This window comes from Leucopleurus acutus, assembly GCF_964270905.1.
Source record: "Leucopleurus acutus genome assembly, chromosome: 19".
NCBI lineage: Eukaryota > Metazoa > Chordata > Mammalia > Artiodactyla > Delphinidae > Leucopleurus > Leucopleurus acutus.
Genome location: NC_139161.1, coordinates 14,613,749 through 14,639,245, shown reverse-complemented (window position 1 = coordinate 14,639,245; position 25,497 = coordinate 14,613,749). Strand labels below are relative to the sequence as shown.

Genomic DNA, 25,497 nt, shown 5'->3' with positions numbered 1-25,497 from the left:
GCTATAAAATTTTAGGCTGTAGTAGTGATTTCTTTAAACTAATATTTGGTTGTATTACTATTTCATTTAATTCTGAGGTAAGATCTAAACAATGTTTTTGTTTTAGTTGATAGCTACATAGATATTCTTTTCTGGGATATTTGTTAGAGGGAAAGTGATACTTTTTACAGATGTTGAAATTCTTTTCTGAATACTTACATAGTATGGTGAGGATTTTGGATTGAACATTTTTTTTTAAGTATAGTTGATGTACAATGTTATATAAGTTTCAGGTGTACAACATAGTGATTCACAAATTTTAAAGTTTACACTCCATTTATAGTTATTATAAAATATTGGCTATATTCCTGAACATTTATTTTTAATTTTAGAAATTTTCTGTTGGTTCTCAGAAAACAGCCCAGAACTTCTGAAGAAAGTCTCTAGCCTCATGAATACATCTCAAAATTTTTTTTAAGGATTATGAAGAATAAACTAGCTTTATAATATTTCATACAAAGTAATTTTTTCCATGGCATACACTTTAATATTTGCTATATCTATGCAACAATGATATACTAAATTTGTACTGAAAACTTATCCCTTTTGAGAGAACTGGAAATGTGATTTTTAACAGACACTATTGAAATGGAGAATCTGCTGTGATTTTTTTTTTGCAGTATTAGAATTTGGCATGTATTAAGTGATAATTTAATAATTAGGTCCTAAGCCAAAGGACCAAAATCTCTTAATTGTGACATATACTTTAATAAAAATTTGTGTTAAATGAAAGATTCACCTGACCCCAAATTAAACATTCACTCTATCAATCATGCATCTTAATTTTCAGATATTTTGAAGACGAGGAAGAAGATTCTAGCAATGTTGATTTACCTTACATTCCTGCTGAAAACTCACCTACCCGCCAGCAATTCCATTCCAAGCCAGTAGATTCTGATAGTGATGATGATCCCTTAGAGGCATTCATGGCTGAAGTGGAGGCAAGTATCAACTCTGTTATGTTAACATTTTCAGTGATTAGAAATAGATCAGATTAACCTAGTGCTTTAGTCCTCAGTCAGTTTGTTTCTTGGCCCTTTATTGGGAGAATTTTGCTTTTGTATTCTATAGTTTCTTAAATATGCTTCCACTGGCCCTGTAGCATTTTCAGAGATGATTCGTGCCTAGGAATTTGAACTGTATCCCTTGAACATAGTAGCTCAAAATTTGTGTGTTTGTTGTGTGTGTTTTGTTTTAATAATTCTTGGTATATTCTTGAATGAATATTATCTCATTCAATCTAGCATTTATTAAATAAATATGTAAGGTAATTAAACTTAAGGAACTTGCTAAAATTACAAATTCTGTATTCTGTACTTTTAATGTTTATTTCTTATTATCAACATTATCATCAACATTCATGACCTTGCTATGGAAATTGAAACTTGTGACCTCTTCCTTGCTAAAACTCTTCTCACTAGGCTTTTGTGATTTTGTATTTTGTTCTTTTCTCCCATTTCCCTTTCTGTTTATTTGCTATTTATTATGAAAAAGTTCAAACACATACAAAAGTAGAGTAATAAAATGAGCCCCCATGTACCCTTCACCCTGCTTTATCAGTTAACAACTTGGCCAGTCTTTTGTTATCTAACAACTCCCACCCCTCTTTCAGATTATTTTAAAGTAAATCTCAGACATATCATTTCATCCATCAGTATTTCTGTAACTCTTAAAAAACATAGCTACCATATCATTGTACCAAAAAAATTCTTACATAGTTATCTGTCATTCTGTGATTCTCTTCGTTTCTCAAATATGATTCTCCTACAGTTCGCTATATTGATTTGCTATTGTCACTCTTTATACATTCCTTAGTGACCTCATCCTCTTCTAAAACGTAACTTCTATGTGAATAATTAATATCTTTAGTTCCATAGTCTCTCTTTGGTTTCAGCTCTGCTTTTCTAGAATCATATTGACCATTTTTACATGGGTGTAAAAATGGCACCTTAAACGCAATTCATCATCTTTTCCTCCTCAGCCAGGTATTTCATCTTACTTCTCTTAATGGCACCAAAATTCACACAATCACATTGCCTTTTTTTTTTTCCCTTGGCCACTCCACTCAGCTTGCAGGATTTTAGTTCCCCAACCAGGGGTATCGAGCCCCGGCCTTCAGCAGTGAAAGTGCAGAGTCCTAACCGCTGGACCGGCAGAGAATTCCCACATTGGCTTTAATTTCTTCCTTTAATTTGCCCCTCTTCTTTTCTTTTTTTTAAATTTTATTGAAGTATAGTTGATTTACAATGCTGTGTTAATTTCTGCTGTACAGCAAAGTGACTCAGTTATACATATATATATTCTTTTTTATTCTTTTCCATTATGGTTTGTCATAGAATATTGAATATAGTTCCCTCTGCGATACAGTATGACCTTGTTGTTTATCCATCCTATATATAATAGTTTATCTCTGCTAATCCCAAACTCCCATTCCTTCCCTCTTTTCCTCCCCTCTCCCTTGACAACCACAAGTCTGTTCTCTATATCTGTGAGTCTATTTTCGTTTCGTACATATGTTGATTTGTGTCATAATTTATCAATAGATTCCATATATAAGTGATATCATATTGTATTTGTCTTTTTCTTTCTGACTTACTTCACTTAGTATGATCATCTCTAGATCCATCCATGTTGCTGCAAATGGCATTATTTCATTCTTTTTCATGGCCGAGTAATAATCCATTGTGTGTGTGTGTGTGTGTGTGTGTGTGTGTACACACACATACGCACACCACATCTTCTTTATCCATTCATATGTCGATGGACATTTAGGTTGTTTCCATGTCTTGGCTATTGTAAATAGTGCTGCTATGAGCATAGGGGTGCATGTATCTTTTGAATTACGGTTTTGTCTGGATATATGCCCAGGAGTGGGATTGCTAGATCATATGGCAACTCTATTTTTAATTTTCTGAGGAAACTTCATACTGTTTTTCCTAGTGGCTGCAACGATTTACATTCCCACCAACAACGTAAGAGGGTTCCCTTTTCTCCATACCCTCTCTAGCATTTATTATTTGTAGACTTTTTAATGATGGCCATTCTGACTGGTGTGAGGTGTTACTTCATGGTAGTTTTGATTTGGATTTCTATAATGATTAGCGATGTTGAGCATGTTTTTGTGTGCCTGTTGGCCATCTATATGTCTTCTTTGGAGAAATGTCTATTTAGGTCTTCTACCCATTTTTCGATTCGGTTATTTGTTTTTTTCTTGTTGAGTTGTATGAGCTGTTTGTATATTTTGGAAATTAAGCCCTTGTCAGTTGCATCATTTGCAAATATTTTTTCCCAGTCCATAGGATGTCTTTTCGTTTTGTTTATGGTTTCCTTTGCTGTGCAAAAGCTTGTAAGTTTGATTAGGTCCCATTTGTTTATTTTTGTTTTTATTTCTATTGCCTTGAAAGACTGACCTAAGAAAACATTGGTACCATTTATGTCAGAATGTTTTGCCTGTGATCTTTTCTGGGAGTTTTATGGTGTCATATCTTATATTTAAGTCCTTAAGCCATTTTGAGTTTATTTTTGTGCATGGTGTGTTCTAACTTAATTGATTTACATGCAGCTGTCTAACTTTCCTCCCACCACTAGCTGAAGAGACTGTCTTTTTCCCATTTTATATTCTTGCCTCCTTTGTTGAAGATTAATGGACGGTAGGTAATGTGGAGTTTTCTCCTGGGTTCTCTATTCTGTTCCATTGATCTGTATGTCTGTTTTTGTGCCAGTACCACACTGTTTTGATTACTGTAGCTTTGTAGTGTTGTCTGAAGTCTGGGAGGGTTATGCCTCCTGCTTTGTTCTTTTTCCCCAGGATCGCTTTGGCAATTTTGAGTCTTTTATGGTTCTGTATTAATTTTAGCATTATTTTAGTTCTGTGAAAAATGTCATGGGTAAATTGACAGGGATCACATTAAATCTGTAGGTTGCTTTGGGTAGTATTGCCTTTTTTTTTTTTGGCGGTACGCGGGCCTCTCACTGTTGTGGCCTCTCCCGTTGCGGAGCACAGGCTCCGGACGCGCAGGCTCAGCGGCCATGGCTCACAGGCCCAGCCACTCCGCGGCATGTGGGATCTTCCCGGACCGGGGCACGAACCCATGTCCCCTGCATCGGCAGGCAGACTCTCAACCACTGCGCCACCAGGGAAGCCCTAGTATTGCCATTTTTAACATTATTAATTCTTCCAGTCCAAGAGCATGGGATATCTTTCCATTTCTTTGAATTATCTTTAATTTCCTTTATTAATTTTTGTAGTTTTCAGCATATAAGTCTTTCACCTCCTTGGTGAGGTTTATTCCTAAGTATTTTTTTTTTGATGCCATTTTGTTTTGTTTATTTATTTAAAAATATGTATATATTTTTTGGCCACACTGCACAGTTTGCGGGATCTCAGTTCCCTGACCCAGGAGGATTGAACCCAGCCCACAGCAGTGAAAGCGCTGAATCCTAACCACTAGACCACCCCTGGTGCAATTTGAAAAGGGATTGTTTGTTTACATTTCCTTTCTGTTATTTCCTTGTTGGTGTAAAGAAATACAACCACTTTCTGTATGTTAATGTTGTATCCTGCTACCTTGCTTAATTCGTTTATCAGTTCTAGTAGTTTTTGTGTGGAGTCTTTCAGTTTTCTATGTACAATATCATGTCATTTACGTATAATGACAGTTTTACCTCTTCTCTACCAATTTGAATACCTTTTATTTTGTTTTCTTGTCTGATTGCAGTGGCTAGGACTTCCAATACTATGTTGAGGAGAAGTGGTGAGCATGGGCATTCTTGTCTTGTTCCAGATTTTGGGGGGAAGGCTTTCATCTTTTCACCATTGAGTATTATGTTGGCTGTGGGTTTGTCGTAAATAGCTTTTATTATGTTGAGATATGTTCCCTGTATATCCATTTTTGTAAGGGTTTTTATCATCAGTGGATGTTGAATTTTATCAAATCCGTCTGTTGAGATGCTCATGTGGTTTTTGTCCTTTCTTTTGTTTTTGTGTGTTTGTTTTTCTTTCTCCAACACCGTAAGTTTATTTCTTGCTCATGTAAAAGCCAAAATGGGTGTTTCTAACCTGTGGGTGGTGCTCCTTCAAGCAACATTCAGGGCTCCTCCATCTTGTGGCTCTACTCTCTTCAACATATGATTCCAAGTGGCAGAAGGGGACTGAGCATCTGTCGTTTCTTTTGTTGATGTGGTGTATCACATTGATTGGTTTGTGTATGTTGAACCATCCTTTTGACCCTGGGGTAAATCCAACTTCGTCGTGGTATATGTCTTTTTTTATGTGTTGTTGGATTTGGTTTGCTAATATTTTGTTGAGAATTTTTGTATCTATATTCATCAAAGATATTGGCCTATAAGTTTCTTTTTTGGTAGTGTCTTTGACTGGTTTTGGGATCAGGGTGATGGTTTCTTCATAGAATCTCTTTGGGAGTGTTCCTGCCTCTTCAGTCTTTTGGAAGAGTTTGAGAAGGATCGGTATAAGTTCTTCTTGGTATGTGTGATAGAATTCCCCAGTGAAGCCACCTGGTCCTGGACATTTCTTTGTAGGGAGTTTTTTGATTACAGATTCTATTTCATTTCTAGTGATTGGTCTGGTCAAGTTATATATTTCTTCTTGATTCAGTTTTGGTAGCCTGTATGTTTCTAGAAAGTTGTCCATTTCTTCTAGGTTGTTGAATTTGTTGCCATATAATTCATAGTATTCTCTTATGGTTTTTTGTTATTTCTGTGGTATCAATTGTGATTTCTTCTCTTTCATTTCTTATTTTGTTTATCTGGGGTTTTTCCGTGTTTTGGGTTTTTTTTTTTCTTTTCTTTTTCTTGGCTGTGCCACGCAGCTTATGGAGTCTTAGTTCCCTGACCAGGGATTGAACCCATGCCCTTGGCAGTGAAAGTGTGGAGTCCTAACTACTGGACCACTGGGGAATTCCCAAGGTTTGTCATTCTTGTTTACCCTTTCAAAGAACCAGCTCTTGGTTGTATTGATTTTTTTCTATTTTATTTTTAATCCCTATTTTATTTCCTCTCTTTTCCTGATCTTTATTATCTCCTTCCTTCTGCTGACTTTCTAGTTCATTGACATTTAAGGTAATTATTGATAAATATGTATTTATTGCCATTTTAAACCTTGTTTGCCCATTGATTTTATATATATTTTTTGTCCCTTTTTGTTTTGTTTTGTTTTTCCTTTTGTGGTTTGATGATTTCCTTTTGTATATGCTTAATTATATTCTCTTCTTTTTGGTTTTTGCGAATCAGTTGTGTTTTTGATTTGTGGTTGCCCTGTTTTTCAAGTATGTTAACCCCTTCCTATATCTACTTGCTTTACACTGGTAGTCATATAGACCTAAACATACTCTAGAAAAAAAAAAGTCTACATTTTTGTACTCTCCTCCCTCACATTTTATGATTTTGACGTCCTCTTTTGCATCTTCATGTTCATCCTTTTGCTGTTCATTGTGGTTATCATTCTGACAGAAATGTTTTGATTTTTTTTTAATCTTACTTAAGTGATTACTGGCTTAGTTAAGTGATTTACTTTACAATTGTGATTTTCTCTTTCCTGTATATTCTTTTGTGTGTGTGTGTGTGTTTGATTTTTTTTTAACATCCTTATTGGAGTATAATTGCTTTACAATGTTGTGTTAGTTTCTGCTGTATAACAAAGTGAATCACCTATACATATACATATATCCCCATATCCCCTCCCTCTTGCTACTCTATCCCACCCCTCTAGGTGGTCACAAACCACCGAGCTGATCTCCCTGTGCTATGCGGCTGCTTCCCACTATCTGTTTTACATTTGGTACGGTACATATGTCCATGCCACTCTCTAACTTTGTTCCAGCTACCCTTCCATCTCCCCTTGTCCTCAAGTCCATTTTTTTTTTTTTTTTTTTTGCTATGCGGGCCTCTCACTGTTGTGGCCTCTCCCGTTGTGAAGCACAGGCTCAGCGGCCATGGCCCACAGGACTAGCCGTTCCGCGGCATGTGGGATCTTCCCGGACCGGGGCACGAACCTGTGTCCCCTGTTCTCCACAGTGGCTGTATCAATTTACATTCCCATCAACAGTGCAAGAGGGTTCCCTTTTCTCCACACCCTCTCCAGCATTTATTGTTTGTGGATTTTTTGATGATGGCCATTCTGACTGGTATGAGGAGATACGTCATTGTAGTTTTGATTTGCATTTCTCTAATGATTAGTGATGTTGAGTGTCCTTTCATGTGTTTGTTGGCAATCTGTATATCTTCTTTGGAGAAATGTCTATTTAGGTCTTCTGCCCATTTTTGGATTGGGTTGTTTGTTTTTTTGATATTGAGCTGCATGAGCTGTTTGTGTATTTTGGAGATTAATCCTTTGTCAGTTGCTTCGTTTGCAAATATTTTCTCCCTTTCTGAGGGTTGTCTTTTCATCTTTTTTATGGTTTCCTTTGCTGTGCAAAAGCTTTTAAGTTTCATGAGGTCCCATTTGTTTATTTTTGTTTTTATTTCCCTTTCTTTAGGAGGTGGGTAAAAAGAATCTTGCTGTGATTTATATCACAGAGTGTTCTCCCTATGTTTTCCTCTAAGAGTTTTATAGGGTCTGGCCTACATTTAGGTCCTTAATCCATTTTGAGTTTATTTTTGTGTATGGTGTTAGGGAGTGTTCTAGTTTCATTCTGTTACATGTAGCTGTCCAGTTTTCCCTGTACCACTTATTGAAGAGGCTGTCTTTTCTCCATTGTATATTCTTGCCTCCTTTATCAAAGATAAGGTGACAGTATGTGTGTGGGTTTATCTCTGTGCTTTCTATCCTGTTCCATTGATCTGTATTTCTGTTTTTGTGCCAGTACCATACTGTCTTGATTACTGTAGCTTTGTAGTATAGTCTGGAGTCAGGGAGCCTGATTGCTGCAGCTCCATTTTTCTTTCTTAAGATTGCTTTGGGTATTTGGGGTCTTTTGTGTTCCCATACAAATTGTGCAATTTTTTGTTCTAATTCTGTGAAAAATGCCATTGGTAGTTTGATAGGGATTGCATTGAATCTGTAGATTGCTTTGGGTAGTATAGTCATTTTCACAATGTTGATTCTTCCAGTCCAAGAACATGGTATATCTCTCCATCTGTTTGTATCCTCTTTAATTTCTTTCATCAGTGCCTTATAGTTTTCCGCATACAGGTCTTTTGTTTCTTTAGGTTGTTTTATTCCTAGGTATTTTATTCTTTTTGTTGCAAAGGTAAATGGCAGTGTTTCCTTAATTTCTCTCTCAGATTTTTCATCATTAGTGTATAGGAATGCAACAGATTTCTGTGCATTAATTTTGTATCCTGCTACTTTACCAGATTCATTGATTAGCTTTAGTAGTTTTCTGGTCGCATTGTTAGGATTCTCTATGTGTAGTGTCATGTCATCTGTAAACAGTGACAGTTTTACTTCTTTTCTGATTTGGATTCCTTTTCTTTTTCTTCTCTGATTGCTGTGGCTAAAACTTCCAAAACTGTTGAATAATAGTGGTGAGTGTGGGCAACCTTGTCTTGTTTCTGATCTTAGTGGAAATGGTTTCAGTTTTTCACCATTGAGAATGATGTTGGCTGTGGGTTTGTCATATATGGCCTTTATTATGTTGAGGTATGTTCTCTCTATGCCTACTTTCTGGAGGGGTTTTATCATAAATCAGTGTTGATAAAAGTTTTTTCTGCATCTATTGAGATGATCATACGGTTTTTATCCTTCAGTTTGTTAATATGGTGTATCACATTGATTGATTTGCATATATTGAAGAATCCTTTCATTCCTGGGATAAACCCCACTTGATCATGGTGTGTGATCCTTTTAATGTGCTGTTGGATTCTGTTTGCTAGTATTTTGTTGAGGATTTTTGCATCTGTGTTCATCAGTGATACTGGCCTGTAGATTTTTTTGTGACATCTTTGTGTGGTTTTGGTATCAGTGATGGTGGCCTCGTAGAATGAGTTTGGGAGTGTTCCTCCCTCTGTTGTATTTTGGAAGAATTTGAGGATAGGTGTTAGCTCTTCTCTAAATGTTTGATAGAATTCGCCTGTGAAGCCATCTGGTCCTGGGCTTTTGTTTGTTGGAAGATTTTTAATCACAGTTTCAATTTCAGTGGTCTGTTTATATTTTCTGTTTCTTCCTGGTTCAGTCTTGGAAGGTTGTGCTTTTCTAAGAATTTGTCCATTTCTTCTAGGTTGTCCATTTTATTGGCATACAGTTGCTTGTAGTAATCTCTCATGGTCATCTGTATTTCTGCAGTGTCAGTTGTTACTTATGCTTTCTCATTTCTAATTCTGTTGATTTGAGTCTTCTCCCTTTTTTTCTTGAGGAGTCTGGCTAATTAATGGTTTATCAATTTTGTTTTTCTTCCCAAAGAACCAGCTTTTAGATTTATTGATCTTTGCTACTGTTTCCTTCATTTCTTCTTCATTTATTTTTGATCTGATCTTTATGATTTCTTTCCTTCTGATAACTTTGGGGGTTTTTTGTTCTTTTTTCTCTAATTGCTTTAGGTGTAACATTAGGTTGTTTATTTGAGATTTTTTTTGTTTCTTGAGGTAGGACTGTATTCCTCTAAACTTCCCTCTTAGAACTGCTTTTGCTGCATCCCATAGGTTTTGGGTTGTCATGTTTTCATTGTCATTTGTTTCTAGGTATTTTTTGATTTCCTCTTTGATTTCTTCAGTGATCTCTTGGTTATTTAGTAGTGTATTGTTTAGCCTCTATGTGTTTGTATTTTTTTATAGTTTTTTTTCCTGTAATTGATATCTAGTCTCATAGTGTTGTGGTTGGAAAAGATACTTGATACGATTTCAGTTTTCTTAAATTTACCAAGGCTTGATATATGACCCAAGATATGATCTATCCTGGAGAATGTTCCGTGAGCACTTGAGAAGAAAGTGTATTCTGTTGTTTTTGGATGGAATGTCCTATAAATGTCAATTAAGTCCATCTTGTTTAATGTGTCATTTAAAGCTTGTGTTTCCTTATTTATTTTCATTTAGGATGATCTGTCCATTGGTGAAAGTGGGGTATTAAAGTCCCCTACTATTATTGTGTTACTGACAATTTCCCCTTTTATGGCTGTTTGCCTTTGCCTTATTTATTGAGGTGCTCCTATGTTGGGTGCATAAATATTTACAATTGTTATATCTTCTTTTTGGATTGATCCCTTGATCGTTATGTAGTGTCTTTCTTTGTCTCTTGTAATAGTTTTTATTTTAAAGTCTATTTTGTCTGAGATGAGAATTGCTACTCCAGCTGTCTTTTGATTTCCATTTGCATGGCATATCTTTTTCCATCCTCTCACTTTCAGTCTGTATGTGTCCCTAGGTCTGAAGTGGGTCTCTTGTAGACAGCATATATATGGGTCTTGCTTCTGTATCCATTCAGCCAGTCTGTGTCTTTTGTTTGGAGCATTTAATCCATTTACATTTAAGGTAGTTATCGACATGTATGTTCCTGTTACCATTTTCTTAGTTGTTTTGGGTATGTTGTTGTAGGCCTTTTCATTCTCTTGTGTTTTCTGCCTAGAGAAGTTCATTTAGCATTTGTTGTAAAGCTGGTTTGGTGGTGCTGAATTCTCTTAGCTTTTGCTTGTCTGTAAAGGTTTTAATTTCTCTGTCGAATCTGAATGAGATCCTTGCCGGGTAGAGCAATCTTGGTTGTAGGTTTTTCCCTTTCATCACTTTAAATATATTTATTTTTATTTTTGGCTGCGTTGGGTCTTCGTTGCTGCACACAGGCTTTCTCTAGTTGCAGTGAGCAGGGGCTACTCTTCATTGTGGTGTGTGGGCTTCTCGTTGAGGTGGCTTCTTTTGCTGCGGAGCATGGGCTCTAGAGCGCATGCTCAGTAGTTGTCGCTCACGGGCTTAGTTGCTCTGCAGCATGTGGGATCTTCCCAGACCAGGGCTTGAACCCGGGTCCCCTGCATTGGCAGGTGGATTCTTAACCACTGTGCCACCAGGGAAGCCCCTTTTCATCACTTTAAATATGTCCTGCCACTCCCTTCTGGCTTGCAGAGTTTCTGCTGAAAGGTCACCTGTTAACCTTATGGGGATTCCCTTGTATATTATTTGTTGCTTTTCCCTTGCTGCTTTTAATGTTTTTTCTTTGTATTTAATTTTTGATAGTTTGGTTAATATGTGTCTTGGCATGTTTCTCCTTGGATTTATCCTGTATGGGACTCCCTGCACTTCCTGGACTTGACTATTTCCTTTCCCCTTATTAGGGAAGTTTTCACTATAGTCCCTTCAAATATTTTCTCAATCCTTTTCTTTTTCTCTTCTTCTTCTGGGACCCCTATAATTCGAATGTTGGTGAGTTTAATGTTGTCCCAGAGGTCTCTGAGACATAGACTGTCCTCAATTCTTTTTGTTCTTTTTTCTTTATTCTGCTCTGTGATACTTTTTTCCACTATTTTATCCTCCAGATCACTTATCTGTTCTTCTGCCTCAGTTATTCTGCTATTGATTCCTTCTGGAGAATTTTTAATTTCATTTATTGTGTTGTTCATCATTGTTTGCTCTTTAGTTCTTCTAGGTCCTTGTTAAACGTTTCTTGTATTTTCTCCATTCTGTTTCCAAGATTTTGGATCATCTTTACTATCATTACTCTGAATTCTTTTTCAGGTAGACTGCCTATCTCCTCTTCATGTGTTTGGTCTGGTGGGTTTTTACTTTGCTCCTTCATCTGCTGTGTATTTCTCTGTCTTCTTATTTTGCTTAACTTAATGTGTTTGGGGTCTCCTTTTCGCAGGCCACAGGTTCGTAGTTCTGTTGTTTTTGGTGTCTGCCCACAGTGGGTAAGGTTGGTTCAGTGGGTTGTGGAGACTCCCTGGTGGAGGGGACTGATGCCTGTGTTCTGGTGGATGAGGCTGGATCTTGTCTTTCTGGTGGGCAGGATCACGTCTGGTGGTTTGTTTTGGGGTATCTGTGAACTTACTATGATTTTAGGCAGCCTCTCTGCTAATGGGTGGGGTTGTGTTCCTATCTTGCTAGTTGTTTGGCATAGGGTGTCCAGCACTGTAGCTTGCTGGTCGTTGAGTGAAGCTGGGTGTTGGTGTTGAGACGGAGATCTCTGGGAGAGCTCTCGCTGATTGATACTACGTGGGGCCGGGAGGTCTCTGGTGGTCCAGTGTCCTGAACTCGGCTCTCCCACCTCAGAGGCTCAGGCCTGACATCCGGCCGGAGCACCAAGACCCTGTCAGCCACACAGCTCAGAAGAAAAGGGAGATTAAAAAAGAAAGAAAAATAAATAAAATAATATAAAGTTATTAAAATAAAAATATTATTAAAATTAAATAAAATTATAAGTAATAAAAAAGAGAGCAACCAAACCAGTAAACAAGTCCACCAATTATAACAATCGCTAAAAACTATACTAAGATAAATATAAAAATCAGAAAGTGGTCAGTTTCATACAGCAAACCCCAAGTCTACAGTTGCTCCCAAAGTCCACTGCCTTACTTTTGGGATGATTCTTTGTCTATTCAGGTATTCCACAGATGCAGGGTATCTCAAGTTGATTGTGGGGATTTAATCTGCTGCTCCTGAGGCTGCACGGAGAAATTTCCCTTTCTCTCCTTTGTTCTCACAGCTCCTGGGGTTCAGCTGTGGATTTGGCCCTGCTTCTGCATGTAGGGCGCTCTCTGGCATCTGTTCTTTGCCCAGACAGGAGGGGGTTAAAGGAGTGGCTGATTAGGGGTCTCTGGCTCACTCGGGCCAAGGAGAGGGAGGAGTACGGATGCGGGGCGAGCCTGCGGCGGCAGAGACCAGCATGACGTTGCACCAGCCTGAGGCGCGTGCCATGTGTTCTCCTGGGGGAGTTGTCCCTGGATCACGGGACCCTGGCAGTGGCCGGCTGCACAGGCCCCTGGGAGGGGAGGTGTGGATAGTGACCTGTGCTTGCACACAGGATTCTTGGTGGCTGCAGTAGCAGCCTTAGCGTCTCATGCCTGTCTCTGGTGTCCACGCTGATAGCCGTGGCTCATGCCCGTCTCTGGAGCTCATTTACGCGGTGCTCTGAATCTTCTCTTCTCGCACACCCAGAAACAATGGTCTCTTGACTCTTAGGCAGGTCCAGACTTTTTCTTGGACTTCCTCCCGGTTAGCTGTGGCACACTAGCCCCCTTCAGGCTGTGTTCACACAGCCAACCCCAGTCCTCTCCTTGGGATCTGATGCTCCCACCTGCCCCGGCGGGTGAGCAGACAAGCCTCAGCTTGGTGAGTGCTGGTCGGCACCGATCCTCTGTGCAGGAATCTCTCCACTTTGCCCTCTGCACCCCTGTTGCTGCGCTCTCCTCTGTGGCTCTGAAGCTGCCCCCCCTGTCACCCCCCCACCATCTCCACCAGTGAAGGGGCTTCCTAGTGTGTGGAAACTCTTCCTCCTTCACAGCTCCCTCCTGGAGGTGCAGGTCCTGTCCCTATTCTTTTGTCTCTGTTTTTTCTTTTGCCCTACCCGGGTACGTGGGGAGTTTCTTGTTTTGGGGGAAGTCTGAGGTCTTCTGCCAGCATTCAGTAGGTGTTCTGTAGGAGTTGTTCCACATGTAGATGTATTTTTGATATATTTATGGAGAGGAAGGTGATCTCCACTTCTTACTCCTCCACCATCTTGAAGGTCCTCCTCTTTCCTATAGATTCTTACTTTTCTATTAGGGAAGACCTTTCAATATTTCCTTTAGTATAGGTTTAGTATTGCTGTATTCTTTTAGTTTTTGCTTGTCTGAGAAATTCTTTATCTCTCCTTCCATTCTAAATGATAACTTTGCTGGGTAGAGTGTCCTAGGTTGCAGATTTTTCCCTTTCAGGATGTTGAATGTAGCTTGCCTCTCCCTTCTGGCCTGAAACACTTCTGTAGAGCAATCAGCTGATAGCCTTATTGGGGTTTCCTTGTAATTAACTTTTTGTTTTTCTCTTGCTGCCTTTAGAATCCTCTCTTTAACTTTTGCCACTTTTTTATAACACATCTTGGTGTAGGTCTGTTTGGGTTTATCTTGTTTGCCACCCTCTGTGCTTCCTGTATCTGGATATGTTTCCTTCTTAAGGTTTGGGAATTTTTCAGCCATAATTTCTTCAAATAAATTTTCAATCCCCTTTTCTCTTTCTTCTCTTTTTAGGATCCCTGTTAGCATAGATTGGCACTTTATATTATCCCATAGGTCTCTTATATTTCCTTCATTTTTTTTCGATTGGGTTTCTGTCTGCTCTCCTTACTGGGTGATTTCCATTATTCTATCTTCCAGATCACTTATTTGTTCTTCTGCATTATTCATTCTGCTGTTCATAGCCTTTAGTTCAGCTTTCATCTCTTCTAATGAATTCTCTAATTTTTCTTGTCTCCTTATAGTTTTTAGTTCCTTTTTATAGTAATCTGTATTTCTGTTGATAGCCTTTCTTAGTTCCTTCAGTATTTTCATTATCTCCTTTTTGAACTTGGTGTCTATTAGACTGAAGAGGTCTGTTGCATTGTTTGTTCTTTCAGGGGAATTCTCTCGATCTTTTAATTGGAGTAGTTCCTCTGCTTCTTCACTTTAGTCATATTGCTTTTGCTGTATGAGTTTAGGAGAAACAATTATTTACTGTTGTCTTGGAGGGCTATTTTTATGTGGTATCGTCCCTGTGTAGCCTGTATGGGTTTAATAATTTTGGGTGTGAGGGCTGTTTTTAGTATGGATGTCTGCCATCTCTTTCCTCAGTGTATGCCGGCCGTTATCCCCTTGATAGGAGGTGTGACTGGTGGTGTGACCAGAGCCTGCATTGAGCGAGACCTCCTCTTTGCTCTCTGGTTGTCACTGTCCTGTCAGGGGCAGGGTCTGCTCCCTAGCTGTTGGAGTGGAAGCCCCCAGATCTGTTTCTGAGCTGCATTTCTGATCCGCAGTGTGAGGTAGGTGTGATTGGAGGGCTCCCACTGGGACCGGAGCCACTGAGTATTCCTCCGCTGGAGCTGTTCATCTGTGAGTACCCTCTGCTGTGTCACCTTTCACCCATTGTGCGGGTTCACAGAGTACAGTGTTGTTGGTGTGGCCCCCGGCCCCACCTCAACCTTGGGTACACCAGCAGCAGGCCCTGGTATCTCTCCGGCGTTGTTTTTGCACGGCCAGCAGCACAGATCCGCTGAAGTCAGGTCCCAGGACTGCAGTAGGCATGCACCTGGACCTGCTGTGGGAGCTGTGGAGGCAGCTCAGACCCTGGCCGGGCCCAGCCCCCACGTATACTGGTCCACAGAGCCCACAACTGCTAAAGCCAGACCCATCACAGCCGCGGGAGCACCTGTGGTCTGTTTGGTTGTTCCACAGGCACTGAATTTACAGAGCTGGCAGCAGAGGTCTAAATCCATGGTTCACGCAGCTGCTGGGAGATATTTCAGCTCTGCTCGTGAGTCGCACAGCCCCTGGGGCTCAGCTGTGGTTTCACCCACACCTCTGCATGTGGGCAACCCACTGGCGTTGCTCCTGGGGTTGCCGAGGTGGCTGGGGCACACAAGCCTGTCCAGGCGGGAGGGGGCTAGGGTGGCAGCTGTGGCTCGCAAGCCTGCCCAGGCAGTGACCAGTGCCTGGGGAAGGAGGCCGCAATGGCAGCCCCACCCCTCCCTTCGCATACCACTTAACATTGGTGCTTTGGTTCTGTGGTGGCCCAGGCTTCTTCTGAAAATGCTACTCCTGCTGTGCGCCCCGCTCCAGCCCCTTCAGGCTGTCTCCATACAGCCAGCAGCAGTCCTCCCCCGGGGTCTGTTCTCTAAACCCTGCATTCCAGCACCCTCCCCCCACCCCCATACCAGCAGCCGAGCTTCTCATGCTGAGGCTCCCAGGGCGGTGGCACAGACCTATGTGTAGGTCTCTTTCTGTCCTGCCTGCCACAAACTGGTTGTTGCACTCTCCTCTGAGCCTCTGAAGCTCCTTTTCTGTCCCAGCTAATCTCCCTGCTGGGGATGGGACTTCCCAGGGTATGGGAACTTCTCTCCTTCAGCTCCTTCCCAAGGGCGGGGGTCCCGTACCACTTCCTCTTTTTTTAAACTTTTCATTTATTTATTTATTTATAAAATTAATTTTATTTATTTTAGCTGTGTTGGGTCTTCGTTGCTGCGCGCAGGCTTTCTCTAGTTGCGGTGAGCAGAGGCTACTCTTCGTTGTGGCTTCTCATTGCGGTGGCTTCTCTTGATACAGAGCACGGGCTCTAGGGCACATGGGCTTCAGTAGTTGTGGCACGTGGGCTCAGTAGTTGTGGCTCACAGGCTCTAGAGTGCAGGCTCAGTAGTTGTGGCTCACAGGCTTAGTTGCTCCGTGGCATGTGGCATCTTCCCGGACTAGGGATCCAACCCGTGCCCCCTGCATTGGCAGGCAGATTCTTAACCACTGCACCACCAAGGAAGTCCCTGTAGATATATTCTTGGTATATTTGTGGGAAGAGGTGAGTTCCATGTCCTACTACTCCACCACCTTGATTCTTCCCTCTCTTCTTTTCTTTTTTTTTTTTTTTTAACATTTATTGAAGTATAATTGCTTTACAATGATGTGTTAGTTTCTGCTGTATACCAAAGTGAATCAGCTATACATATACATATATTCCCGTATACCCTCCCTCTTGCGTCTCCCTATCCCACCCCTCTAGTGGTCACAAAGTACCGAGCTGATCTCCCTGTGCTATGCAGCTGCTTCCCACTAGCTATCTGTTTTTCATTTGGTAGTGTATATATGTCCATGCCACTCTCTCACTTTGTCCCAGTTTACCCTTCCCCCTCCCCATGTCCTCAAGTCAGTTCTTCACATCTGTGTCTTTATTCCTGTCCTGCCCCTAGGTTCTTCATAACCTTTTTTTTTTTAGGTTCCATATATACGTGTTAGCATACAATGTTTGTTTTTCTCTTTCTGACGTACTTCACTCTGTATGACAGACTCTGGGTCCATCCACCTCACTACAAATAACTCAATTTCGTTTTCTTTTTTATGGCTGAGTAATATTCCATTGTATATATGTGCCACATCTTCTCCCTCTCTTCTAGCAGATGATCAAGCATGTTCATGACTTGCTTCATTTAATCCTCAGAATAACAAAGGAGAATAGGCAGAAAAACTATATATAAATATAATTTTTTAACTAATAAGAAAACTGAACCCTAAGATAATTCAGATTCATTCTCCAAATCACATTGGTACTGTGTGGCAGAGCTGGGACTCAAATCTAATTTTTCTTGCTTCGTAGTCCTGAGAACTAGCTCTTGTCCAGTACATGGTGCTGCCTTCCTCTTGTCATTTGCCAGGTTCTGTCAGTCTTTACAGTATCTCTTGCATCTGTTTCTTTCTACGTCCCCTATAGTCATCTTACCTTATACCTTCGTTAACTCTTGCCTGATCTAAATTCTCTCCCTGCTTTAGGCTCCCTGCTCTCCCGTCGATGTGGTGTTTACAGCTACAGAGTGATTTCCTGTCATGCGACTCCTCTTGCTCAAAAACTGTCACTTCATTGCTTATGAAGTGAAGTCCTTCTAGATTCCTCAGTTACTTGTTACCTAAAGTCTTCAGCCAGAATTCATCTCTCCTCTAAGGGAGTAGGGGAAAAAAAGAATCCAATATGGATGTGTTTTTGTTCGGCCTAAACATTGCTTTTCTAAAATATGAGCCAACATTTTTAAGATCAGTAGATTTTGTTGAAAAGATCAGACTCTTGAAAAGTGGAAAATCTGGCAAGACTAGGCCTGCATTCTTATGTGGCAAAAAATAGCCTGTTGTTGAGGAAATAGCTGCCTGCTTTAGACAAGGCAGCCTTTTCCTACTTCACCCATCAGTCCCTATTGTCTTCTTGACACTGAGGCCATCGTTTAGAACCATTTACCATCACACTTGTGCTGTAATTTTCTTAGAGTGGAGAAATACTTTTCTCGAGCTTGGGTCTCTTATCAAATATTAGAAAGTAAGACTCAGAGCTATGTGTTAGAAAAAAAATTAGGGCATGCTTCTTTAGAATATTCCTACTTACTGAAGTGCAAGCAAAGCGTGTCTGTGTCAAAAGAATAGAACTTTTCTTATCCTGGCTTACTTCATTCATTGTCACATTGGTACCCATTGAGTATTTTGAGTTTCCCACCTTTGATTTAGAACATCTTGAATTACTTTCCAAAGAATATATACATAAAAGGTAGCAGAGCCAGGATTCAACTCCAAAGCCCATATTCTTTTTGCTATATCATTCAGTATCTGAGTTCTTGTAGCTTTGTGTATTTCTGTCATAATGCTTAACCATAACTACTCAGAACATACATGTGCTTTGCAACATGGTAGCAATTTAGTAAATAGATTATGTTAAATGATTCTCTCTAGAACTAAAGGCAATAAATAAATGGTTTGTCGTGTTTGAGATGTCTTATACATGTCTTTTTTTTTCCCCCATCTTTTTGAGATATGGACATTTCCCAAAGGGCTATGTTTCTCATTTCTTCAGATCCCTAGTGATGAATTAGAATAAAAAATCAACTTTTGATTTTCTGTGTTTAAATTTAGATTTAATGTTTGGTGATGCATGCTGGCATAGCCCTTTTTGAGTAGGAGTATCCAAGAATGGCCCACATTCACTTGCTTGGAATTTCAAGTAGTTGAAGCTGTTTGGAGGTTAAATCTTTCTGATATAGTATCATTCTTCTGGGTATTTTTTTGGTATAGTATCCAAAGGGGTTTTGCTGATTTTAGGACAGAGAGATTGGATATTATCTGATCTTGGGGAGAGTGTTGTTGCCAAGGTATTGCATTAATCCCTGATCTCAGGTGTAAACTTTTCTAGAAGGTGTAAACTTTTCTAGTATTTGAACTAGATGAAGATTGATTTTTAGCTAGTGTTTCAAAAAAGATTTATGTAGGCTAAAAAATATGTTCTGTAAGTGTTTGTGGCCCTTTTCTTATGTTACGTTGCATAGTCATCTTCACCCATAGGCTTTACTATATCTTATGTGTAGCTCAGTCCCTTGAAAAATAGTGTTTATGTGTAATATTTCTTTTTAAAATAATTCTTCTTTATCAGGAACTTTTGATTAGATAGAACATCTGACTATGCCAGGTTATATATAGTGGCATTTTTTTCTGACTCAAAGGAGTCAGAAAAACTCACGTTACTTTGTAACAAGAAACAGTTATGCAGAATGTGTTTTAACCTTGGGGAAAATTACTTAATTCTTCTGACCTTGATTTTCACATGTATAAAACAAAGAATTAATTTAGATCAATAATTATCAATTTGCTGTGTATAAGAAAATATGGAAAATGGAAAAACTACATGCATTTAAGTCCAACCCAAAGGATTCTGATGTAGTAGGTTTATTTAGATTAAAGTTTTTCAACCTCAGGATTATTGACATTTAGGGCTGGATAATTCTGTGTTTTGTGGACTGTCCTGTGCATTGTAGGATGTTTAGCAGTATCTATGGCCTTTACTCACTAGATGTTAGTAACAATCCCCCACCCCAAGTTATGACAGCCAGAAGTGTCTCCTGACATGGCCAGATGTCCATGGGGGACAAAATTACCCCAGGCTGAGAACCACCTTCCCAGAGCCAGATCTAGAAATCTGCACTTTTTACTAGCCCCATTGGTAATTATATCATTAACTCTTAAAAGTGATCAATCAAGAATTTTTGCTAGTTTTTCCATGCATGGTATATTTGCAGATAAAAATTAAGCAATCCATGTACAGTCAAATTTTTAGAACATTTGGGTATTTCTCTTTAAAAAATAATTGTCAAACAATTTGATTGCATCGAAATGCAATTGTTAAAATGCATAGCTAAAACTGTGGTGGTGCTTGTTTGAATCTAAAAATTCTTTATAAAGAAATTTCCCTTTCAGTGTTTTTAGTTGGTGATTCCTTGCGGCCTTTTGTTTCATTAGGATCAAGCGGCTAGAGACATGAAGAGGCTTGAAGAAAAGGACAAGGAAAGAAAAAACGTAAAGTAAGTTGTTTTCTTCTCCCTCAAAAGTTACATAAAAATTGCTACAGTATTGCAAAGCCTATACCCCCGAAGTTTATAGAGAAAAATTAAAATACACAAATGACTTAAAGTTATTTCTGTATCTTGAATAATATTTCTTATAGTAATTAAAAAGCATTCTTTTTGGTATTCAACTATAAATAGTTTTTAGTAAACACAAGAATGAGTTACAGAGAGAATCGAGAGAGCATCATTACTGAAGTTTGGGTTCATTTTTCAGTCTTGTCCCATAACTGATATAAAATAGACTTATGCCTGTGTGCTTGATTTTAAGAAGTAATGGTGATTGTACACAAAAAACTGTGTATATTTTTAATAAATAATAAAACTTAATTTATTTAAGGGGTGACATGCTTTAGCCACTAGTCAGAACTTGAAATACTTTATTTTCTAGGAAAGAGAATTCTCCTCGTCCCCTTGCTGAATATACTCTTCTTAAGGCTTTTTTACCAAGTACAGGGAGGCATGGTTGGACTTTTACCTCTACTTGGCAGTCAGTGCTCAGGCCCTCCCCAAGGTTCCTGTGCCATATGGAGGTTCAGCCCTCTCTTTGGCGTTTACTGTGTGCTGCATCCTCTTCCAGCTGCCCTTCACTGGCGGTGCTGCTTGCCTTAGGGATAGCAAGTGCACTAGGTTAGGAAGAAAGTCTGATTAAAAAGAGATGCTTATGGGAACTAAGCAACCATACTGTCCACAGCTCCTGAGAGATGCAAGTGGCGATGGTCCGCTTCTCCATGTGAACTGTTTGGGAGTTTTAGTCCCAAATTTTAAAAAGAGTTGATGTAGTTTTTCTCTCTGTCCCCAAGGATTTTGGCTGAACGTAGTTACTCCAGGGCTAGAAACTCTGGGGCACATTAAGAAAGTTGTGACAGTCTTTTTAGCATGTACCAAATGCAGGTTTTTTTTTTTTTAATATAAAATGCTTTATATTAAACACTGTACTGTGTTTGTTGTATGGGGTTGACAAGCCTGGGGTCCTTGGGTATCTCTCTTCAAAAGTTTTTACTCCCTATGTTCTTGTTAGTATTTGATGTTTCTAGGGGTACCATATCATCCCATTCAAAAGAAATGCAAACTGTGGCTTACAGAGTGAAACCAGACGTGTATGATGGATGGATAGTTTACAGTGTGCTTATTGCTGCTTTGTTATTGTTAGTGTTGAGAGTTCCTGTGCTGTATGGAATTCAACACTAATGTGCTATAAGTATGGAGCTGGGTATGTGGAACATTTGCAGGGAAGTTTGTTTCTCCGCTTGTTTTTCCAGGGGTATTCGAGATGACATTGAAGAGGAAGATGACCAAGTGAGTTCCTATGCAGTATTTCTTTTACTTTTACCCTACAAAGTCTGTACTGGGGACAAGCTAGAGCTTGCCTTCACTGAAATGGCCATTCCTGACGTTCAGCAGGGAATGTCATTTGACTTGCTGCTTTTCTGCGTGTGTGACCAGTTGGTAATATAAAGATTCATGTGACTTTCCCCCATGTTGAAGATGGAATTTTTGATCAACTATGATATCAAAAGCAAATATGAGCTTTATTCAGCTTGATTTTTTTAATCCAAAATTAATGTTTCTTCTGATAAGTCAAGGAGTAGAGTAGAGTGGGATCTACGGATGGACTCTAGCAACATCTAACCTCTACCTGTTTCTAAGAGTTCTGTTTGTGATTCTTGTGTTTCAAGATGGAACATTAATTAAATGACTGTCCTTTAGGGTTTTTATTCGTTAGTATTTTTTTTTCCCCATTCAGTTGTGGGATGGTGAGAAGGGAACCAGAGTGAGCCTTTCCCAGGTTTGTGACCCTTCTAATCAGTGTCACCTTCCAAACTTGGATTGGTAAAGCCACAGCATGTGTTCCACAGCTCTGGGCACCCCACCCGAGGAAGGCTGTGGAACAGACATATATATGTCTTCTTTTAAGCAAGCTAAATCATTTTATGGTAGTAACCGTCTCATTCATTTCCTCTGATTGTCCCTCTGAATACTGCTATTGTTAAAGGAATCATTGCTAGTAAGAGTCTTGGTAGGTATTTAAACTGTGCAGTTATCTGTACACTGTATGCACTAATTACAGGAGCAGAAATGTTCTCATTTATACTTGGGTATGATTATGTTCTTGTGCTTTCCTGCAGGAAGCTTATTTTCGGTACATGGCAGAGAATCCAACTGCTGGCGTGGTTCAGGAGGAAGAGGAGGATAATTTGGAATATGATAGTGATGGAAATCCAATTGCACCTTCCAAAAAAATCATTGATCCTCTTCCTCCCATTGATCATTCAGAGGTATGGTGTTTCTTGCTGAATTTGACTCTTCTTTCAAGCTGATAGTTTTCTTTAGCTTTAATATTTAGGTTTTCCCAATATCCTGATTCGTACTCCTTATTATGTCATGAGACTATTTCTTTGGACTCTTGTCATCTTTACCAAATGGTTGAGTCAGAAGGTGACTGAGTGGTTGAGACTTTGTAGCCTATACTGTTGAAGGTACAGCTGAGTCACTTGCTCACATTCAGTTTTTTTCAAGCAATTGTACTTGTTTTCTGCACCATCACTTACCATCTTCATCTCACAGTGGGTCCGTGGGCCTGCATTTGCTTTTCTAAAAATTAATGAATTAATTATTTTTTAAATTTATTATTTATTTTTAAAATAAATTTATTTTATTTATTTTTGGCTGTGTTGGGTCTTCGTTGCTGTTTGCGGGCTTTCTCTAGTTGTGGAGAGCGGGGGCTACTCTTCGTTGTGGTGCATGGGCTTCCCATTGCTGTAGCTTCTCTTGTTGCAGAGCATGGGCCCTAGGCGCGTGGGCTTCAGTAGTTGTGGCACACGGGCTCAGTAGTTATGGCTCACGAGCTCTAGGGCACAGGCTCAGTAGTGGTGGCGCACGGGCTTAGTTACTCTGCGGCATGTGGGATCTTCCCGGACCAGGGCTCGAATGTGTGTCCCCTGCATTGGCAGGTGGATTCTCAACCACTGCGCCACCAGGGAAGCCCCTGCATTTGCTTTTTAATTGCTGTAAATCTTTAGTATTTCTCCTAGATCTGGAACAGATGAGGGGTTGTTCCTTCAAAGTGGAACCAGGAATTACATGGCCCTTAAATCAGGAAAAGGAAATGAGGATATCAGTGTACTCACTTGCGGTGGGGGGGGAAATCAGTATTTCATCCAGGTTAAATATCAGACTAGACCTTGCATACAGTGATTCTAGATCTGGAGCAGTGGTTCTCAAAGTGTGGTCCAAGGAGTCCTAGAAGGATCTTTTCACAGAGTCTACAAAGTCAAAAGAATTTTCATAGTAATGCTGAGATCATTTACCTTTTTCACTGTGTCAGCATTTGCACCAATGACTAAAAGCAATGCTGATGCATTAACATGAATCAGGACAGTAGCACCAGTTGCTTCTCCCTGCCAGATCATCACAGTCACACACCGCTCCCCCCAAAAAAACCCAAAACAAATACAAACCAGTTTCACTTAACAGTATCCTTGATGAAACAGTAAAAAATATTTATTAAATCTTGACCTTTATGTTAACATGTCTTTTTATCCTGTGACAAAATGGGAAGGGCAAATCATTTCTATTGCATGCCAAAATATGACAGTTGTCTCAAGGAAAGGCACTTAGGTGTTCGAGTTGTGAGCTAAGCTAGATGCTTTTTTTTCATGGAACACCATTTTCACTTGAGAAAATGAATGACACTTCAAGGAAAACAAGTGTCTATTGCCAATGGTAGAAAATCAAGCTTTCAAGCAAAAATTAGAATTTGGGAAACATATTCACCATGGTGAGCTTGATAGCTTTCTAATACTTAAAGTCTGTTGATAATCAACCATGATATATGTAGTTTTTTAATTATATAATGAAATGTTTTGGATGATCTGCAGACCATTTCAGTGAACCATTGTTTTCAAATGGCCAATACACGATGTTACAAAATCATGCGTGAGTAAAGGCTCCATTCAAAGTGCGTGATAGACCGATGAATTGTAATGTAACAGAATGTAAAAGTTAGTTGATACAGTTTCAGATTACACAATGAAAATAATCTTTAAGAAATGTCCATTTGTCAAGGTTTAGTGTAGTATTGAAGAAGAGTTAAAGTCCACAAGCATCTGAAAAGATTATTAATAAATACTCCTGTCCCTTTTCCAACTACATATCTTTGTGAGGACAGATTTCCTTGGCTTTAATCAAAACAACGTTGCAACAGTTTGCAGTAGGAAATATTTTCTTAGTCAGACATTAGAATGATTTGCAAAAATGTAAAGGAAAGTTATAAAAAAAAGTTACTTTTATTAAAGCATTTATGTTAAAGTGTGATGGGTTTGTTGTGGGTTTTTTTTAACATCTTAATTGGAGTACAGTTGCTTTACAGTGTTGTGTTAGTTTCTGCTGTATAACAAAGTGAATCAGCTATATGCATACATATATTCCCATATCCCACTCCCTCTTGCATCTCCCTCCCACCCTCCGTATCCCACCCCTCTAGGTGGTCGCAGAGCACCTAGCTGATCTCCCTGTGCTATGTGGCTGCTTCCCACTAGCTATCTATTTTACATTTGGTAGTGTATATATGTCAGTGCTACTCTCTCACTTCGTTCCAGCTTACCCTTCCCCCTCCCCTTGTCTTCAGGTCCATTCTCTGTGTCTGTGTCTTTATTTCTGTCCTGCCCCTAGGTTCATTAGAACCATTTCTTTTTTTAGATTCCATATATATGTGTTAGCATATGGTATTTATTTTTCTCTTTCTGACTTACTTCACTCTGTATGACAGACCCTAGGTCCATCCACCTCACTACAAATAACTCAATTTCGTTCCCTTTTATGGCTGAGTAATATTCCATTGTATATATATGCCACATCTTCTTTATCCATTCATCTGTTGATGGACACTTAGGTTGCTTCCATGTCCTGGCTATTGTAAATAGAGCTGCAGTGAACATTGTGGTACATGACTCTTTTTGAATTATGGTTATCTCAGGGTATATGCCCAGTAGTGGGATTGCTGGGTCATATAGTAGTTCTATATTTAGTTTTGTAAGGAACCTCCATACTGTTCTCCATAGTGGCTGCATCAGTTTACATTCCCACCAACAGTGCAAGAGGGTTCCCTTTTTTCCACACCCTCTCCAGCATTTATTGTTTGTAGATTTTTTCATGGTGGCCATCTGACTGGTGTGAGGAGATATACGTCATTGTAGTTTTGATTTGCATTTCCCTAATGATTAGTGATGCTGAGCATCCTTTTATGTGTTTGTTGGCAATCTGTATATCTTCTTTGGAGAGATGTCTATTTAGGTCTTCTGCCCATTTTTGGATTGGGTTGTTTGTTTTTTTGATATTGAGCTGCTTGTAAATTTTGGAGATTAATCCTTTGTCCGTTGCTTCATTTGCGAATATTTTCTCCCATTCTGCGGGTTGTCTTTTCATCTTTTTAAAATAAATTTATTTATTTATTTATTATTTTTGGCTGTGTTGGGTCTTCATTGCTGTGCGCGGGCTTT

At 39.4% G+C, this 25,497-nt stretch overlaps 1 protein-coding gene across 1 annotated transcript in view; it reads left to right on the top strand.

Annotated features, from left to right (window-relative positions):
- Window positions 1–25,497, top strand: part of DDX42 (DEAD-box helicase 42) — a 51,611-nt gene that overhangs the window by 11,097 nt on the left and 15,017 nt on the right. The window contains exons 3-6 of the mRNA XM_082860780.1: window positions 830–980; window positions 19,893–19,954; window positions 21,259–21,295; window positions 22,126–22,275. Of these exons, the coding sequence (XP_082716906.1) occupies window positions 830–980; window positions 19,893–19,954; window positions 21,259–21,295; window positions 22,126–22,275 (400 nt within the window). The remainder of the gene's footprint in view (window positions 1–829; window positions 981–19,892; window positions 19,955–21,258; window positions 21,296–22,125; window positions 22,276–25,497) is intronic.